This window comes from Erinaceus europaeus, chromosome 15 (assembly GCF_950295315.1).
Source record: "Erinaceus europaeus chromosome 15, mEriEur2.1, whole genome shotgun sequence".
Classification (NCBI taxonomy): domain Eukaryota; kingdom Metazoa; phylum Chordata; class Mammalia; order Eulipotyphla; family Erinaceidae; genus Erinaceus; species Erinaceus europaeus.
Window position 1 is genome coordinate 26,254,165 of NC_080176.1, and position 20,175 is coordinate 26,274,339.

General features: G+C 49.4%; 1 protein-coding gene across 3 annotated transcripts; it reads right to left on the bottom strand.

Moving 5' to 3' along the window:
* Positions 1 to 95: 95 nt before the first annotated feature.
* On the bottom strand, positions 96 to 18,655 carry ACTL6B (actin like 6B). Of its 3 annotated transcripts, none has more exons than XR_009545026.1 (14): positions 18,524 to 18,637; positions 18,141 to 18,217; positions 17,781 to 17,946; positions 17,216 to 17,316; positions 7,638 to 7,735; positions 4,184 to 4,278; positions 3,994 to 4,100; positions 3,532 to 3,621; positions 3,357 to 3,418; positions 3,153 to 3,267; positions 2,983 to 3,063; positions 2,806 to 2,901; positions 2,596 to 2,726; positions 96 to 377 (listed from the first exon to the last, which is right to left on the bottom strand). XR_009545026.1 is itself a non-coding variant. In XM_007534808.3 (14 exons), exons 1-14 carry the CDS (start codon positions 18,546 to 18,548, stop codon positions 297 to 299), a joined length of 1,281 nt encoding a protein of 426 aa, XP_007534870.1. In that variant the 5' UTR covers positions 18,549 to 18,655; the 3' UTR covers positions 96 to 296. The 3 variants fall into 3 exon arrangements, 2 of the variants coding, with proteins under 2 accessions (XP_007534870.1, XP_060029408.1); XM_007534808.3 differs by having other exon boundaries at positions 2,596 to 2,682; positions 18,524 to 18,655; XM_060173425.1 differs by lacking the exon at positions 2,596 to 2,726.
* Positions 18,656 to 20,175: the final 1,520 nt, after the last annotated feature.

Genomic DNA, 20,175 nt, shown 5'->3' on the forward strand with positions numbered 1-20,175 from the left:
TTCCTCGGCCGGACTGAGGTTCGCAGCCCTTTCCGGGCATCCAGATGGACGCCTTCTCCCCACCCCCAACACACACAGCTCCAAGAAAGCCAAACTTTGACATTTTCTCAAAACATCTTTACTCCTTCCAACCCAGAAACATCACTGTCTAAGAGGACCAAGCGGGGAGGGAATGAGAAGAGGGAGGCGTTGGGGGGACGGGTCAGGGGACTTCGGGGGCGCTTGCGGAGGCGGGGTCCGGGATCCCCTCTTCAGCATCTCCTCCCCCACTGCTTGGAGGGCACGAAGGGGCGCCCTCAGGGGCACTTCCTCTCCACGCACTGCTTTCCGCCCTCCTCGTATTCCTGCTTGGAGATCCACATCTGCTGGAACGTGCCCTTGGATGGGGGGGGGGGACGGACACAAGTTGGGGGTGCAGAAAGATGCTCCCACACACCACTCCTGAGGCCCCACAGTCGCCTTGGACTTCCTGCTTCTTCCAGATCCACAATCCTCTTGATATACACAGGACTAATGTCATCCATCCATCCATCCATCCATCCATCCATCCATCCATCCACTCATTCATTCACAGAGCACCCATCTGCCCTGTGTCATGCAGGCACTGTTCGTAGTTGGAGTGGTGGAGACCAGACACTGACCTCCCCCATAAACCCCCTCACATCTTCTTAGCATATTTTTAAAAAATATATTTATTTTTGGCTACTAGGGTTATCGTTGGGACTTGGTGCTGGCACTAGGAATCCACCACTTTCTTTCTTTTTGAAAATACATATTTTTTCTTTATGGGGGATTAATGTTTTACATTCAACAATAAATGTTTTCTTTCTTTTTTCTTTTTTGTCCTTTCTATTTTTAATATTTATTTTATTTATATTTATTCTCTTTTGTTGCCCTTATTGTTTTAGTTGTAGTTATTGTTGTTGTTATTGATGTTGCTGTTGGATAGGACAGAGAGAAATGGAGAGAGGAGGGGGAGACAGAGAAAAAGAGACACCTGCAGACCTGCTTCACCACCTATGAAGTGACTCCCCTGCAGGTGGGGAGCCAGAAGCTCGAACTGGAATCCTTACACTGGTCCTTGTGCTTTGCGCCACTTGTGCTTAACCCACTGTGCTACCACAACTACCTGTCCTTTCTATTTTATTTGATAGGACTGAGACAGAGAAATTGAAAGGGGAGGTGAAGATAGAGAGGGAGAGAGAGACCTGCATTGGTAGCTCATTAAATGACACCCTTGCAGGTGGGGGGCAAGGATTCGAACCTGAGTCCTTGAGAATGGTATTGTGTCCACTCAATTGGGTATGCCACTACCTGGCCCCTATTTCATTTAGTTGACACAGACAGAAATTGAAAGGGAAGGGGGAGAGAGAGCTTCAGGACTGTTCCACCCCTCATGAAGCTTCCCATCTGCATGTGGGGGTGGGGTGGGGTGGGGCTTGAACTCTGGTCCTTTTACCCTGTGTGTGCGCTACCAGGTGCACCATCACTCAATCCCACCTTCTAGACCCACCTTCTAGAATCTTTTAAAATTTAATTTATGGGAGTCGGGCTGTAGCGCAGTGGGTTAAGCACAGGTGGCACAAAGCACAAGGACCGGCATAAGGATCCCGGTTCGAACCCCAGCTCCCCACCTGCAGGGGAGTCGCTTCACAGGCGGTGAAGCAGGTCTGCAGGTGTCTATCTTTCTCTCCTCCTCTCTGTCTTCCCCTCCTCTCTCCATTTCTCTCTGTCCTATCCAACAACAATGACAACAACAATAATAACTACAACAATAAAACAGCAAGGGCAACAAAAGGGAATAAATAAAATAAATATTTTTTAAAAATTTAATTTATAATATTAATGAAAATATCAGAGCTTGAATTTAAAGCCTCAGGCTTCTAAAGCCAGCACTCAGGTCACTCTGCCATCCTCTGGGCTGTTCCTCTGGGCATCTTATCCCCTCATTAAACCTTACAAGCACACCAAGTCTCGCGAGGTTTCTGCTCCTGTGCTAAAGCCGGCTTGGATCACAGCACAGACCTGGCACCCAGGTCCAAATGCTCAGCTGTCCTTAGACAGAGTCTTCTGCAGTGTCACTCGGAACCCCACACCCAGCATGTCCCCTGTCTGTCTCCCCTACTCCTCCAGCACCACCCTTCCCCCAAGAAAGCCTGACCCAAACCTGCTGCTGCTTTGAGATGGGTGGGTGGATGGCTGAATGGGTGGGTGGAGGGTAGATGAACGGACAGGTGAGTGAGTTAATAGGTTTATGGGTGAATGCATGTGAAATGGATGCGAGAAGGATGAAGGGGTAGTATACATGGATGACTGGATGGATGAATGGGTGAGTGGATGGATGACTGGATGGATGAATGGGTGAGTGGATGGATGGGTGAGAAGACAGATGGGTTTATGGATGTGAAATGGGTAGGAGAAGAATGAATGATGGGTGAATGGTGGATGATTGCATGGAGAATGGGTGTGTGAATGGATGGTTTATGGAATGGAGAGAAGATGAAGGGATGGTGTATACGAATGAATGGATGGATGGATGAATGGGTGGATGGATGGATGGATAATTGGGGAGGCAGGACTGTCCTCTCTGCTCACCAGGGAGGCCAGGATGGAGCCCCCGATCCAGGGGCTGAACTTGCGCTCCATGGTGCTGTTGCTGGCGATCAGCTTGAGGCGCATGCTCTGTGGGGAGGGGGGGGTAGGAGGCTGGGGAGGCAGAGCTGGGGCTGGGAGGGGGTGGCTTTGGTGACCCCGAGACACACAAGAGACAGGGGAGAAGCTGGGACTGGGGACAGGTGCTCCTACCGGCGGGGTCTTCTGGGAGAGCTCTCGGTTGAGCCTGTCGGTGAAGCCCTGCAGTAGCGTGTTGCCTCCTGTGACAATGACACTGCCGTACAGGCCCTGGGGGCAGGTGGGGAGCTGTAAGCTGGGCACCCTCTCTGTACCCCCCTCCCTCTCCAGTCCCCCAAGCCACAGCCTCACCGGGCGGATGTCAATGTCACACATGCCAATGCTGGTGGTCACCACGTGGCCCACACCCAGCATGGTGTTTCCTGACAGGCCCTGTGGAGAAACAGGGTGATTGGATGCTCGGACTCCTAGCTCCAAGGCCTCTAGGCAGCCTGTGCCCTTGAGTGCCCCGCCTGTCTGACCTTGACGTTGGAGGGGTCGAACAGGCCCTCAGGGATGCGCAGGCGCTCCGCACCGTAGTCTGTGTTGTAGCCGTTGGGCATCTCGTAGTGGACAGTGGGCATCTGCGCCGCCACCCTGCCCAAGAGGAGAGCCCAGACTCTGCCTGTGGTGCCCAAGAACACCCCCACCCCCTACCCTGCACCCCACCCCAGAACCCCACTCACTGCTCGTCGTAGGGCGAGTCAGAGACCTGCAGCACGGAGGCCTGGAAGTCCTGAATCACCTCCTGCAGGAGGGCAAATGAGCCTTCCTCCTCCACACCCCCAAACGCCACCTGATGGGCCTCCGCCCTGCCCCATCTAGTCACGGCAGGGGGGTGGGGGAAACCCCGGACCTCACATTGCACATGTAGTTATGCCAGGATTTGGAGACTTGGGGGAGCTTCTCCTTCTTCTTCCAGTTTGGGGGGGCACCCTCCCGGACAGGCTCCTGCAGGAGTAGGGCAGGGACATGTGAGCCCCCACATAAGATGGGGTCCCCCGGATGTGCACAAGTCCACAGCCACTCTCAAAGATCCCAGGTAAGCCCAGGGCACTGGGAACACAGAGTGTGGGGGATATGAGGGAAGGAGGACACCAGAAGCTCAGTGACATCTCCTTGCCCTGAGCTGCCCCCCACCAGGGGAATCTGAGCTGGGGAGCTCCAGGGAGACCCAGCCGAGGGGAGAGCTGGTTGAGTCAGTGGGACCCTGGCTGAGTTTCATCTGTCTGCAGCCCCAGTGCTGAGTTGGCCAAGGGAAGAACAAGACCTGCAGGCCTGGGGCCTCTCCCTGCACCCCCCCCCCCCCCCCGTTTCTCCTACCTTGGCAGCAATCATGTAGGGTGGGATAATGTCAATGGCCATCTCCTGGAATAGCTCTCGGCACTGCATGGAGATGAAGTCCCCGGCCAGGGGTGACTTCACTATGCCTGGGGGTGGGGTGGGGTGTCAGGGCCAGCACCCCCTCCCCAGGACCACCCCTAGCCCCCAGCCCCAGCCTCCTGGGCCCCACCTTGCTGCAGGACGTAGCCGTCGTGCACAGGGATGGCAGTGGTGTGAGTGGCCCCACTGTCCAGCACCAGGCCAGTGGAGCGGCCATTGGCAAAGCTTCGAGGGTGAGGGTCAAGGAGGGTGGGGGTGCCCTGGCCTGTGATCCACTGTCTCCCCAAGGGTGTGAGGCTCTGTTCCCACTGTGTTCCTGCCCCTCGGAGCCTCCACTTCATCCTCTGTTCCTTCCTTCTGTTCCCAGCCGCCTTGGTTCCTGCTTCTGGCTCCCAGGGGCGCCCTGAAACCAGAGCCTGACTCTCCCTGGTGCCTAGCATGGGGCTCAAGACAAAGAGGATCTTTCAAAAGATAAACATAGCGGCTGGGGAGGCAACTTCATGGTGAAGCTCTTAGGGCCCAGGTTCAATCCTCAGCACCACCATCAGCCAGAGCTGAGAGGTACTTTGGTGAAAGAAGGAAAGAACAAAGAAAGGAAACAAAACAAAGATGTAGTCCTGGGGACACAGCTCAACTGATTAAAGCACACACGCACAGGTGTGAGATCCCAGAGGCTGCAGGTTCAATCCCTGGCGCCACTATATGCCAGAACTGAGTAGAATTGTGGGTCAGGCGGTAGTGCAGCAGGTAAGCACAGGTGGCACAAAGTGCAAGGACTGGCACAAAGATCCCAGTTTGAGCCCCCGACTCCCCACCTGCAGGGGAGTCGCTTCACAAGCAGCGAAGCAGGTCTGCAGGTGTTTTTCTCTCTCCTCTCTGTCTCCCCCTTCTCTCACCATTTCTTTTTTAATTTCTTTATTGGGGAATTAATGTTTTACATTCAACAGTAAATACAATAGTTTGTACATGCATAATATTCCCCAGTTTCCCATATAACAATATAACCCCCACTAGGTCCTCTGTCATCCTTCTTGGACCTGTATTCTCCTCACCCACCCACCCCAGAGTCTTTTACTTTGTTGTGATACGCCAATTCCATTTCAGGTTCCTCTCTCCATTTCTCTCTGTCTTATCCAATAACGACAACAGCAATAATAACTGCAACAATAAAACAACAAGGGCAACAAAAGGAAATAAATAAATATTTTTAAAATAAAAAAATGAACTGAGTAGAATTATTCTCTCTCTCTCTCCTTCCTCTTTTGTTCTCTAAGTTCATTAATTTGGCCAGGGAGACAGCTCAGCCAGTAGAGTTCAGAACTTGTATGCCCAGGGCTGCGATTCAATCCTCCGTACATGTGCTGTGGTGCTGTCCTGGCTTCTCTCTTTCTCTGTCTCTCACATGAAGCTCTTCAGCCGATAAAATAAGCAAACCTTAGGGAGTTAAGCGCAGAGTGGCGGGAAGCAGCTCATCAGCCAGCATGCTGGGTCTGCATGTGTCAAACAGCTGGCTGGATCCCCCGCAGCACATATGCCAGAGTGATGCTCCAGCGTGTCTCTCTTTCTCTGTGTGTCTTAGGAAATATCCCCTCATATGTATAAATAAAAGAAAAGGATAGGGAGTCGGGCGGTAGCACAGCGGGTTAAGCGCAGGTGGCCCGAAGCACAAGGACCGGTGTAAGGGTCCCAGTTCGAGTCCCCAGCTCCCCACCTGCAGGAGGGTCACTTCACAGGTGGTGAAGCAGGTCTGCAGGTGTCTGTCTTTCTCTCCCCCTCTCTGTCTTCCCCTCCTCTCTCCATTTCTCTCTGTCCTATCCAACAACCACATCAATAACAACAACAATAATAACTACAACGATAAAACAACAAGGGTAACCAAAGGGAATAAATAAATAAATAGTAAAAAAAAAAAAAAAAGAAAGAAAAGAAAAGGATAAGTGTAGTGGCCCTGGAGATGACTGTTGGACTTTTGCTCTCTCCATATCTCTATCTCTTTCTCTGTATATATGGAATCTTAAAAAAAAAAAAAAAAAAGAGGGTAGGGGTGGGTGGTGGTACACATGTTAAGTGCACGTTACCTGGTTAAGTGCACATGTTACCATGCACAAGGACCCAGGTTCAAGCTCCTGGTCCCTGATCCCTGGTCCCCACCTGCAGGGGGAAAGCTTTGCAAGTGATTAAGCCTGCTGCAGGTGTCCCTCTGTCTCCTCCCTTCATGTTTTCTGTCTCTAGCCAATAAATAAATAAAGATAGTAAGGAGAGAGAGAGGGAGAGATGAGCAGGGTCAGGTGACGGTTTACCTGGTTTAGCACATGTATTACAATGTGCAAGGACCCAGGTTCAAGCCCCTAATTCCCATGTGTGGAGGGAAAGCTTCACAAGTAGTGAAGCAGTACTGCAGCCCCCCCCCCCCCTTCTCTCTTTCCTGTTCCTCTTGATTTTTTCCACCATTGTTATTGCTGGGGCTTGGTACCTACACTAAGGACCCACAGATCTCAGAGACTATTTTTCCCATTTTATTTTTATTTATTGTTTTTATTTATTTTAAAGATTTTATTTATTTTATTAATGAGAAAGATAGGAGGAGAAAGAGCCAGACATCACTCTGCCACATGTGCTGCCAGGGATTGAACTCAGGACTTCATGCTTGAAAGTCCAGTTCCTTAGCCACTGCGCCACCTCCTAGACCACTATTTTATTTATTTTAAATTTTTTTCCCTTTTGTTGCCCTTGTTTATCATCATTGTTGTTGTTATTATTGTTATTGCTGTTGTTGTTGTTGGGTAGGACAGAGAGGAGGGGAGACAGAGAGGGGGAGAGAAAGATAGACACCTGCAGATCTTTTTCACCACCTGTGAAGCGACCCCCCTGTAGGTGGGGATCCGGGGGCTCAAACCGGGATCCTTACACTGGTCCTTGTGCTTTACACCATGTGTGCTTAACCCGCTGTGCCACTGCCTGGCTGCCTGTTTGCTTTGTTTTGAGAGAGATGCAGAGAGAGAAACACCAGAGCATTGCTCAGCTCTGGCCTGTGGTACTGTGGAGGACTGAACCTGGGACTTTGGAGCTTCAGGCATGAGAGTTTGTTTGCAGAGCCACAAATGCTACCTCCCCACCCCCATTTTATTTTGTTTTGTTTTGTTTTTATTTTATAGGACAGAGAGAAACTGAGAGGGGAGGAGGAAACAGAGAAGGAGAGAAAAAGAGAGACACCTGCTGACCTGCTTTACCCCTCATGCTGAACCGGGTGCACCACCGCTTGTCCCCAATTTCTCTGTCTTTATCAGATAAATAGTATTTCCTTAAAAATGTTTTTTTTAAAAGATGAACGCGGCTAACTGGGAAGAAACTGCTGTCCCCAGCCCAGCTCTGCTCTCTACTCCACCCATTTGTCTGCCCAGCCTCCTCCATGGAACAGGAAAGGGCCACTGCTTTGCCCCCACCCCAGGATTCAAGGCACGCAACCCACTGGGGGGACCCAGGTGTGGAGGGCGTTCAGGGAGGTGCCTGCCCATCTGGGACACCTATCTCCCTAGATCAGGTCCATGCACCCTACCCCAGGGAGCGGCTTCAGTAAAGGATACGCTGTGAGCACAGCTGTCTTGCACAAGAAGAAGGCTGGAATGTTGTACTGCTCGAACATCAGCTCAGTCAGCTTCTCCCGCTTGGCCCGCGTGTTCCACTGAAGAGAAAGTGTCAGGGGGGAGTGCAGGGGTTTCAGGGAGGAAGAGGCCCAGACCTGGGTGCACCCCACAGGCTCCCAGACCCCCCAGCCAGCCCTGGGACCCACTTAGACTTTCTATTATTTATTTATTCCCTTTTGTTGCCCTTGTTGTTTTATTGTTGTGGTTATTATTGTTGTTGTTGTTGTTGTTGATGTCATCATTGTTGGATAGGATAGAGAGAAATGGAGAGAGGAGGGGAAGACAGAGGGGGGAGAGAAAGATAGACACCTGCAGACCTACTTCACCACCTGTGAAGTGACTCCCCTGCAGGTGGGGAGCCAGGGGCTTGAACCGGCATCCTTCTGCCGGTTCTTACACTTTGCGCCACATTCGCTTAGTCTGCTGCGCTACCACCCGACTCACATACCTTCTCTTTTATATACCTTCCAGCTTCTTGGACTCCAGTACATTTCTCTCACTCCAGGGAAGACAACTTCTGAGTAAAAAATGGTAGATTGGGGACTAAAGAGACAGCATAATAGTGATGCTAAAAGATTTTCCAAGGTGTTGGGGTGGGGGAGATACCATAATGGTTATGCAAGAAGACTCTCATTCCTGGGCCTCCAAAGTCCCAGGTTCAATCCCCTGCACCAGAGCCAGAGCTGAGCAGTGCTTTGGGGGAATCAAAAAACTAAATTAAAAAAGTAAATAAATATAAATTGTTCCCAGACTCCAGACTCCAGCAAAACTATCAGACAAGGACAAAGTCCACCAGAGAAGAAACCCCACGGGGGCAGGGCAGTGGTCGCCTGATTAAGCGCACACAGTACTTTGTGCAAGGACCCACAGAAGGATGCAGTTTTCAGCCCCTGGTTTGAGCCCCTGCAGGTGGGGACACTTCGCAGGCCTTCAGGTACCTGTCTTTCTCCTTCTCTATCTCCCCCTCCTCTCTCAATTTCTCTCTGTCCTATCCAATAGAATGGGTGGGGGGAGGTCACCAGGAGCAGTGGGTTCACAGTGCTGGCACTGAGCCCCAGCGATAAACCTGGAGGCAAAAAGAAGAGGAAGAGGAAGAAAAAGGAGAAGAAGAAGAAGGAGGAGGAGGAGGAGGAGGAGGAGGAGGAGGAGGAGGAGAAGGAGAAGAAGGAGAAGGAGAAGAAAAGGAAAAGGAAGAGGAAGAGGAAGGAGAAGGAGAAGGAGAAGGAGGAGGAGGAGGAGGAGGAGGAGGAGGAGGAGGAGGAGGAGAAGGAGAAGAAGGAGAAGAAGGAGAAGAAGGAGAAGGAGAAGAAAAGGAAAAGGAAGAGGAAGAGGAAGGAGAAGGAGAAGGAGAAGGAGAAGAAGAAGAAGATGATGATGATGAAGGAGGAGGAGGAGGAGAAGGAGAAGGAGAAGAAGCAGCAGCTCTACAGCCTCAGGCTTCAGAGAAATGCAAATCAAAGCTACAGAAAGGTCCCACCCCTGGGTGTCGAGGTTCTCATTCCAGAGACAAACAGAAATCATAAGCATGGCAGCTGTGGCAAGACCTTGGCGATGGGGCAGTGACACTGGACTCATGGAGGAAGGGGACCTTGGGCTGTAGTGGGAGAAATGGGTGGATGTTGTGTCAACATACAAAGGGAGAGGTGGAGATTGCCCTCCTGAACACATCCAAGAGATAGGCACTCTGTGGCCAGGAGATAGCTCACTCAGCAGAGTGCATGCCTTAGCATGTGCAAGGGTCTGGGGTCAAATTCCAGCACCACATGCTATAGTGTCTCCCTTTCTCTGCCTGTCTCCCCACCCCCAACATGTCCCTAAAATAAATGTTCAGTCAAGGAAGGCCACTCAGTGATGCACTATGTGCGCCAAGCCCTTGGTTTATTCCCTGTACTGTGAAAATCAATACATTGTCTCAGGGAGCTAGCTCACCCAGTAGAGTGCTCGCTTTACTATGTGCAGAGGCCCTGGGTTGCAGCCCCCAGTCACTCCATGGGAGCAACATGCAAAAGGGGAAGCTTCAAGAGACGGAGCAGCGTTGTGGTGTCTCTCTTTTTTACTCTATCTCTCACTCCCTCTCTTTTTTTTACCCTCTATCTAAAAAGCAAAAAGCCAGAGCCCACTGGGAGTGGTGGAGGGTACAGGCATAAATTCCCAGAGAAAACCTTGGTCATGAAAAAAGAGAACAGAAAAAAAAAAAAACAGGTATGCCCACAAATTCTTGTACTCAGCTGCTCAGAGCAATATTACCACAGCAGCGACAAGTGGATTAAGCCCAGCCTCCACATGTGAGTAGTTGGAAACACAGATGGTGGCGGATCGCACAATGGAATATGACCAGGATGTAATGAAGTGCAAACACATGCTAAGGGGTGGCTGAACCCTGAAAACATTATGCTGAGAGAAAGAAAACAGACACAAAGAGTCACATGTTTTATGATTCCTTTATATACAAGATCCAGAATAGATGTTGAGGCAGACAGCAGGCCGGTGGTTGCCGTGAGCCACAGGCAAAGGAAGTGGAGAGAAACTGCTAAGCCAGGCCGTTCATCCGGTTGTGATGAAAATGCTTTGGAAGCAGACAGGGGTCCGCTTGCTCAACACTGGGCTGTACCGAGTGTGAACCTTACATAGGTTGGCTTTGTGAGATGTGGACCTGACGAAGAGAAACCCTCGAGGCTTGGAAATAAGAAAAAGGAGAAACTAGCGACAACGAGCTGAAGACTGGTGGTCAGACAGGTGGGTGTGAAGAACCCTAGCAGATTCAAGAATGTGGATTCCTGAACCAGTAGCAGAAAATCAATCAATCAATCAATCAGCACAAGCCAAGCTAAGTCACAGCAACCTCAAAGAGACTGGGGGTTGGCAGCCTAAGGTACTGCAGAAGTGGAGGGAAAGGGGCACACGTGGCAGAGAGCACACATCACAGTGCACGAGGGCGTGGGTTCAAGTCCCCGGTGCCTGCCAGCGGAAGCTTTACTAGCGGAGAAGCAGGTCTGCCGGTGTCTCTACTTCTCTCCCTCCTTTTTTATTATTTATTTATTTTACATTTTTTTTATTTATAAAAAGGAAACACTGTCAAAACCATAGGATAAGAGGGGTACAATTCCACACAATTCCCACCACCAGAACTCCGTATCCCATCCCTTCCCCTGATAGCTTTCCTATTCTGTATCCCTCTGGGAGTATGGACCCAGGATCATTGTGGGATGCAGAAGGTGGAAGGTCTGGCTTCTGTAATTGCTTCCCTGCTGAACATGGGCGCTGACAGGTCCACCCATACTGCCAGCCTGCCTCTCTCTTTCCCTAGTGGATCTCTCCCCCTTTCTATCTCCCCCTTCCCTCTATGACTTTTCTCTGTCTCTATCCAAAGCAACTAAATAAAATGTATGCATTTTTAAAGAGCTACAATAAGACTCTAGAACAGGCAGGGGGTGGGGTCATGGCATAGTTTATCTGGTTGAATGAACTATTTCATGCTTTACCATGCTTAAGGACACGGGTCCGAGCCCCAGTCACCACATGGAAGTACCATGCATAGTGGAAGCTTCTGTGGAGCAGTACAGTGATGTCTCTCCTATCTCTCACCTTCTATTTGGACAAAAAAAGGGGGGGGGAGCGGAGAATAAAAATAAAAGAGTCCACTAGGAACAGTGGAACTATGTAAACAGGAAGCTCTAGGGACAAAAATAACAAATAAATAGACACAAGCAAAGAAAAATTCAACAGGGGACTTGAAAATAAGTTGAGTGGCCTGGGGGGGGGGTGGCACTGTAGATAAGATGTGAGGTCCCAAGCTTGACTCCTGGCATCACATATACCAGACTGATAATCTGATTCCCTCTGTTTCCCTCTCAGAAAGAAAGGAAGGAAGGGAGGGAGGGAGGAAGGAAGGAAGGAAGGAAGGAAGGAATCTTTTTTAAAAAGAGAGAAACATCTGCACCCCATAATGACCCTGGGTGCATACTCCCAGAGGGTTAAAGAATAGGAAAGCTATCAGGGGAGGAGAAGGGATGTGCAGTTCTGTTGGTGGGAATTGTGTGGAATTGTATCCCTCTTACCCTATGGTCTTATTAATGTTTCCATTTTTTTTTAATTTTTAAAAAATTTTTTTAAATATTTTATTTTATTTATTTATTCCCTTTTGTTGCCCTTGTTGTTTTATTGTTGTAGTTATTATTGTTGTTGTCATTGTTGTTGGATAGGACAGAGAGAAATGGAGAGAGGAGGGGAAGACAGAGAGGAGGAGAGAAAGACAGACACCTGCAGACCTGCTTCACCACCTGTGAAGCGACTCCCCTGCAGGTGGGGAGCCGGGGTTCGAACCGGGATCCTTATGCCGGTCCTTGTGCTTTGCACCACCTGTGCTTAACCCTAATGTTTCCATTTTTAAAAAAACATTTTTTTTATTTATTAATTAGAGGGATAGGAGAGAGAAAAGGAACCAGACATCACTCTGGTACATGTGCTGCCTGGGATTGAACTCAGGACCTCATGCCTGAGAGACCAACATTTTATCCACTGCGCCACTTTCCGGACCACAATGCTTCCATTTTATAAATAAAAATTATAAAATGTAAAAGAGAGAGAGAGAGAGAGAAACACTCTCCCCCCAAGAAAAGAAAAAAACAAGTTTGTGATCCAGAGTTATGTCTGGTTCTTTCTCTATATATCCTCCTATCTTTCTCATAAATAAATAAATAAAATATTTTTTTAAAAAAGAAAGAAAAACCAACTTTGAGAGAAAATCTTAAATTTAGAAGAAAAGAGGTAGGAAATGTGAGAGATAGCATTAGGAGGAACGAAACACTGAGGAGGAACAAAATTAAAAAGAAAAAAAAGGATTTCTCCCCAAAGAGAAAACTAACATAATTAAATTGAATAATACTTGAATTATATGTCTACTCAATTGAAAGAGACAAGTTTCTGGATTGATGGGGGCAGCCTGATGTCTAGAGTAATGGATGAAAATAAGTTTGTATGGTATTGTGAGGATAGAGTTAAAATTCCATCAACTTTCTGAGATAATTCAGTTACAGTAGAGGGAAGTGACTGAGTGCAAAGAGTGTAGGACTTGCAGGGGCCAGGCCCTGAGTGTGATCCCCCGCACAGCAGTGGGGAGTTGATCTCTCATTTGTAAAATAAAGAAGTGGCTCAGGAGTTTGCACAGCACCTAAGACTCTGGATATGCAGGCACTAGGTCCAGGGTTCAATCCCTAATATTGCAAGTGCCACAGTGGTGTTCTGGCTCTCTCGATTTTTCTCTGTCATTAAAATAAATAACTGACAAATTACTAAATAAATAAAAAATGTAAAAATCTAGTCTAATTATCACAAATTAAATGGGTTCAGTTTTCTAGAAGGTAACAACAAAGTTTGAAAGACAGTGGAGTGACCAGGGAGGTGGTGCTGTGGATTAAGTGTTGGGCCCTCAAGTATGAGGTCCCAAGTTTGACCTCTAGCATCACATATGCCAGTGTGACACTATGATTCTCTGTTTCTTTCTTCTCTTTCTGTCTTTAAATTTTTTATTATGCTTATATATCTATTGAATAGAGACATCCAGAAATCAAGAGGGAAAGGGAATGATAGAGAGACACTGGCAACACTGTTTCACCACTTGCAAAGCTTTTTCCCTGCAGGTAGGGACTGGGGGCTCTAACCCAAATCTTTGCACACTGTAACATGTGCACTCAACCAGGTGTGCCACCACCCAGCCCCCTTTCTCCTTCTTCCTTCTCTCTCATAGATAAGAAAGAAAGGAAGGACAACAAGGGCAACAAAAGGGAAAATAAATAAATATAATTTTAAAAAAAGAAAGAAAGAAAGAAAGGGAAGAAAACACACAATAGAGAAGTGTCTTCAAAATTCTGAAGTAAAAAGATTTCCAGCCAGGAGTATTTTGCCTAGCTAAACTACCAACGTCGTAAGGTCTCAAAATGTTATTTCCCATGATCTTTCAAAGGCAGTCACTGGACACTGTGCTCCATGAATACAAGAGAGGGAATCAAGAAAAAGAGACAAGACCCAGGAAACAGGACTTCTGCCTAGTAAAAGATGTCAGCATGGCACCAAGTCCTCATCCTAAAAGGCACCTAGTCAACATGGAACAAATCAACAGGGTCCTGGAGAGATCTCTTCAAGAAAACTTTTTTTTTTTTGTCTTGTCAAAGCACTGCTCTGCTCTGGTTTATGGTGGTGCTGGGGATTGAACCTAAGAATGTCTCAGGAGGGTGTCGAGCGGTAGCGCAGTCGGTTAAACACAAATGGCTCAAAGCACAAGGACCTACGCAAGAATTCGAGTTGGAGCCCCCATCTGCAGGGGGGTCGCTTCACAAGCGATGATGCAGGTCTGCAGGTGTCTGTCTTTCTCTCCCCCATCTGTTTTTCCTTCCTCTCTCTATTTCTCTCCGTCCTACCGAACAACAACGACATCAATAACAACAACAACAATAATAACCACAACAACAATAAAACAACAAGGGCAACAAAAGGGAAAAAAATAGCTTTCAGGAACAGTGGATTTGTGGTAGAGGTACCAAGCCCCAGCAATAACTTGGAGGAAAAAAAAAAAACAACAGAAAAAAATAAAAAAAGAATGTCTCAGGAATGAAAGTTTTTTATATAACCATTATGCTATGTCCCCAGCCTCAGAAGACAAATATGATAGAAAACCTATAGAAGTTTAATGTCTTGAGAAGAGAGAACAGTAACTGATGAAGAGTTCAAGGCCACAGAATAAAGGCCAAGACAAATTTGCGCCAAAGGGAAAAATTATCCTAGCCTACTGCCTGGTTCAAGCCTGATTAGCATGCATAATATGAACATGTAAACACTGAATATGTTCTGGGGGAAAAAGAAAGAAGAAAAAGCAAAGCAAAGCAATGAATCCTGATGGTTAAAAAATAAAAATAAGTGGTCCGGGAGGTGGCGCAGTGATAAAGCTTTGGACTCTCAAGCATGAGGTCCCGAGTTCGATCCCCGGCCACACATGTGCCAGAGTGATGTCTGGTTCTTTCTCTCTCTTCCTATCTTTCTCATAAATAAATAAAATCTTAAAAATATATACAGATAATAAAATTAAAAATAAATAAATAATGAAACTAAAGGGAGTTGGGCGGTAGCGCAGCGGGTTAAGTACGGGTGGCTCAAAGTTCAAGGACTGACAGAAAGATCCGGGTTTGAGCCCTCGGGTCCCCACCTACAAGGGGGTCGCTTCACAAGCGGTGAAGCAGGTCTGCAGGTGTCTGTGTTTCTTTTTCTTTCTTTTGTTTAAATTTATTTTCCCTTTTGTTGCCCTTGTTTTCATTGTTGTTGTAGTAGTAGTAGTAGTTGTTGTTGTTAGACAGGACAGAGAGAAATTGAGAGAGGAGGGGAAGACAGAGAGTGGGAGAGAAAGACAGACACCTGCAGACCTGTTTCACCGCTTGTGAAGCCACTCCCCTGCAGGTGGGGAGCCGGAGGCTGGAACTGGGATCCTTTCGCGGGTCCTTGCGCTTTGCACCACGTGCGCTTAACCCTCTGCGCTACCACCCGACTCCCGTGTCTATGTTTCTCTCCCCCTTTCTGTCTTCCCCTCCTCTCTCCATTTCTCCCTGTCCTTTCCAACAACGACGACATCAATAACAACAACAGTAATAACTACAACAATAAAACAACAAGGGCAACAAAAAGGAATAAATAAACAAATATTTAAAATTAATTAATTAATTAATTAATTAATAAAACTAAAGTGCTCTGAGAAGTGGCACCGAGGGTAGGGTGCATGGTCTTTGGGCATGTGGTCCCAAGTTTGGTCTCCAGCACATGCCGGAGTGAGCTCTGGTTCTCTTTATTTCTCATGCTCCTAAAACTAAAATACAACTTAAAGTTAAAGAGTGAAAAGAGAGAGAGAGAGAGAGAGAGTGTGTGTGTGTGTGTGTGTGTGTGTGTGTGTGTGTGTGAGAGAGAGAGAGAGAGAGAGAGAGATTTGGACTGTGGGGGGGTGGCTAAATGCTCATTTTCTAAAGCATGCAATCCAAAGATGATGCGGAAAAAAAAAAAAAAAGAAGAAGAAGAAGAAGAAGAAGTGGGGCTGGGTGGTGGCGCACCTGGTTAAGTGCATGTATTACAATGCGCAAGGACCCAGGTTTGAGCCCCCGGTCCCCACCTGCAGGGGGAAAGCTTTACAAGTGGTGAAGCAGGGCTGCAGGTGTCTCTCTGTCTCTCTCCCTCTCTATCACCCCCTTCCCTCTTGATTTCTGGCTGTCTCTATCCAATAAATAAAGATAATTTAAAAAAAAAGAAGAAGAAAGAAAGAAAGAAAAAGCAACAGCAGCACTTTAATGTGATATTGAGAAACAAGGAAGAAAATGACCCCCAAAAATAGCTAAAAAGAAAGAAAAAGTGATTGCCTTTGGAAAAAAGAAATAGCTGCCATCTGGGAGGTGGCACAGTAGATAAAGCATCAGACTCTTAAGCATGGGGTCCTGAGTTCAATCCCTGGCAGCACGTGTACCAGGGTAATGTCTGGTTCTTTCTCTCTCTCCTCCTATCTTTCTGATGGATAAATAAATAAAATATTTTTTAAAAAGAAAAAGAAAAAAGAAATAGCTGGAAGAGAGTATGAAGGACAGTGTTTTCTTTTTTCCTTTAACTTGCTTTACAAAGAGCAAATTGAGGGCTGGGGAGACAGCATAACGGTGATGGAAAAGACTTTCATATCTGAGGCTCTGAGGTCTCAGGTTCAATTCCCAACATGACCATAAACCAGAGCTGAGTAGCACTTATGAGTAAATAAAATACTTGTGAAAAAAAATAGAACGACATCCCTGGTAGTGGTCCATTACCATGCTCAAGGACCCACGTTCAACCCCCCAGTCCTTACCTGCAGCTGTCTTCACTTTCATCAGTGATAAAGCAGTGCTATAGGCATCTCTCTCTTTGTTTCTTTCTCTCTATATGTCTCTCATTAAAACAAGTATATAGGGAGTCAGGCGGTAATGCAGCAGGTCAAAAGCATGTGGCACAAAGCACAAGGACCGGCATAAGGTGGTGAAGCAGGTCTGCAGGTGTCTATCTTTCTCTCCCCCTCTGCCTTCCCCTCCTCTCTCCATTTCTCTCTGTCCTATCTAACAACATGACATCAATAACAACAAAAATAATAACTATAATGAAAAAAAGGGCAACAAAAGGGAAAATAAAGAAATATTTAAAAAAATTAAAATATGTAAATAAAATATTTGTGAAAAATAAAACAAATTGGTTCTTTATATGTGTATATGTCCTATTGACAATCTGGTTAGGAGGCTAAAAAGGACTTCGGGGTGGAGAAGGCATCATACAAGGCCAGCTGGCTGAGAGTGAGTAGCAGGAGCAGTTGAGAGACGGAGGCCTGGAGGCCAAGCCAGGGAGGAAGGGACCTGGTTGAAGATGTGGGGCAAGTCTGCACAGTCAGGTGGAGTAACAGAGGGCAGTGACGCCAAGCAGAGAGAGGTGAGGTTGAGGAGGACAGGGAGCCTGGGGATGGGCAGGGCACTTACCGGGGCCTCAGACATGAGCACTGGGTGCAGGTTGGGCTCAGACTTGACATGTTTGCTGTACGTATGATCCAGGATGGCTCGGAAGCACTCCCAGTCCTCGACTGGAGACAGGGGTGGACAGGCAGGTGGTGAGGACAGGACGTGAGGGAAAAAAGGGGGCCAAGTGCAGGGAAGTAGAAATGAGACCAGCCCCAGCAGAAATCCCCCCTTAGGGGCTGGGCAGTGGCACACTAGGTTAGGGGCAGATGTTATGCACAAGGACCCTGGTTCAAATCCCCACTTCCCACCTGCAGGGAGGAAACTTCACGAGCAGTGAAGCAGGGCTGCAGGTCTTTCTCTTCCTCTCTATCTCCTACACCCCTTTAATTTTCTCTCTGTCCTTTCCAATATAAATAAATATTAAAAGAGGAAACCCCCTCCCTTTCCAAGGAATCTGATGGGCCCTGGGCAGAGGACCAAGCAGGCAGCTGTGAGACTCCAGGAGGCCACCCCTGGGAGCTGGTTAGCTGCAAAGAGGCTGGAGGATGTGGGGTCTGAGTCTGCGGGGGTGTGTGTAGGGGCTTACTCATGCCATTCTTGAGGGGTGACATGACCTCAGCTCCATCTCGAGGCACGTGCAGAGCGTTGGTGTCGATGTGGAAGATCTTCCCTTTCTTCTCCTTCTCCCCCTCCAGCTCCAGGCCTCCCCCTTCCTCCGCAGCCAGCAACCCCACCGTGGTGGGGAAGTCCGCCTGGAGCAGAGTGGACAGGCGTGGAGAAGGATCAGCTTCTTGCCCCCACCCATGTCTGGACCCAGGGCAGGGTCCTGAGCCTGTCCACCCCCCCCTACACACACAAATTCTCCACTCGGCAGGAGAATCTAGGGGTGGGGTGGGGTGTCACTGGAGGACTCTTAGGGCTTGGGGAGGGGGGTGGCCAGGCTCACCTTGGGACAGTCCTCCCCAGCATACCCAGCGCGGACTGAGAAGGAGCCGATGTCAAATACCAGCGCCCCCACCTCATCTGTGTGGGGAGACAGGCGTGTGAGGGCGACCCTCTCCCCCAGACATTCCAAGTTCTCGCCCGGGGAGAGGAGGTCAGGCCGGAGCTCCAGTGTCACCAGCTGCAAAGGGGGTGTGCAGGTGGAGCTGGGCCTGAGGTTCGGGAGGCTGGGGGGCAGGTAGGCAAGGGTCTGGAGTCCCCCCTCCCAGTGCCCAGTGGCCTAGTCCAGCGGGGAAGGGGCTGGAGCGCAGGACCCAGGCCCGGGCCCGGGTGACTGTCCCCGGCGAGCCCGTAGCGCGGGGCAGCGGCAGCCGGGGGTCGGCTCACCTCCGCCATAGACGCCCCCGCTCATAGTGCCCGTTCGCTCTGCGCTGCCCGCGGCCGGTGGGCGGCGGCGGTGGATCAGCACCGGGGCGGCCGGACAGCTCCGCGATCCCGGGAGGGGCGGGGCGCGCCGCGGCCAATCAGGAGGCCTGATCTCCCTCGCCTGCAGCGGCGCCGCCCATTGGCTGTGCGCGCGGGACAATAACCCGGCCGGGGGCAGCCGCCTTAAAGGAACAGGCATCCCCACCTCCAGGCGGCGGGGAGACCAGGCAGGTAGAGAACCGGCAGCATGGGGAAGACCCCCGGGACCTGGGCCCTCCGGGGACTGGGACTCTAGGGAGACTGATAGGGGCCTTTGCCCCCCTCACTTTTCAATTTGAGGGTCTTGATGAGGATGCCCTGGGGAGCCCTCCATTCTCAGGGTTGGTTCAGCCTTCCCTGGGCCAGAAGTCAATAAAGCAGGGGAGGGGAGAAGGCAGGAGAGCTGTGGAGGGGGTGTGTCCCTCCTTCTCCCCATCTCTTTGCACACCCTGATTGTCCTCTCTTTTCCTGTCTTGGCCCTGCCTGGCCTCATGATCACCCAAGCTCATCATCTCTCTCCCTCTCTCTTGCTGTCTGTTGTCCCCAGCAGGCAGCTATCAAGCAAACAGGGCTCCTGCTAGTAGATCCACAGGCTCTGCAGGCTCCTGACGTGGCGTGACACCACCTCCGCAGCAGCTTTGACAAGCCCAGCAAAGGAGCAGCTGTGACAGGCGCTGAGCTGAGACTCAAGTGAGCACTTGGTGGAGGTGTGTGTCCCTGTTATCTGCAGTGTGCATGTACGTGTGTGTATGTGTGTGTGTGTGTGTGTGTGTGTGTGTGTGTGTGTGTGTGTGTAGGGCCTTTCACCTCCTCATTAAGACACGAAATGGCAGAAGAAGGGGAGTGATGTGTGATGCCCTCCCCCCCTCCAAGGTTCTCTGTTCACCAGCTGCCAACGCTGGAAGGGATGCCAGCCATCCGTCCCCAGCCAAAGGACAGATGGTCTGAGCTGGCTCCAGCGTTCCCCACTGGCTGGCAACACTGGCATTTCACATGCTCAGGGTGGGTTCCAAGTCCAGGCCTGGCTTCCCAGACTGGTGGGGCCCAGGTTTCTGTGGGTGCCGAAGGGCTGATTTAAGAGCTGGGGAGTTGAATTATTTCTAAGCAAGTCTAGGGGGTAGGGGTCAGCCTCTGGCCTCTGTAAATGAAAAGCTGGTTGAACTGGCTGAGACCTTTAGGGTTTCTGAGCCCAGAACTGATTCATCTTTCAAAATACTGACATGAGGTTAAAGAGACATGGGGATGGGGGGAACCCCTGTTCCTAGCCTGTCTGCCTCCTGTTGACGCATGATGCCTTTGTTCCTGTGAGGCTGGCCCGTAACTCCCCCCACCCCACATGCTGAGTGGCTCTGATCCAGCTGGGAGGAGCTCTAGTGGTCCTGGCTCCAAGCCTGCATCTGACTGTTTCCCTCTTTGGACAGAGGTAGGGGGTCCTGTCTGATCCGGCAGCCCTCAGAGCAGAGCCAGGACTAGAACTCACACCTCTTATAAGCCAGAGGACAGATGGCCTTGTTCCATGAGGTCACCTCTGTGTTTGTCTCATCTGTGGGGCGTCTGGTGGTGAGGATTGGATC

Bases quoted from the DNA above. Each gene is read 5' to 3' on its own strand.
- ACTL6B (XM_007534808.3), bottom strand. From the start codon at position 18,548: ATGAGCGGGGGCGTCTATGGCGGAG. The intron at 3,064-3,152 runs GTCAGACAGGCG...GTTTCTCCACAG, and splicing joins TCGACCCCTCCAACGTCAAG to GGCCTGTCAGGAAACACCAT. The intron at 378-2,595 runs GTGAGCAGAGAG...CCCCCATCCAAG, and splicing joins GCTCCATCCTGGCCTCCCTG to GGCACGTTCCAGCAGATGTG.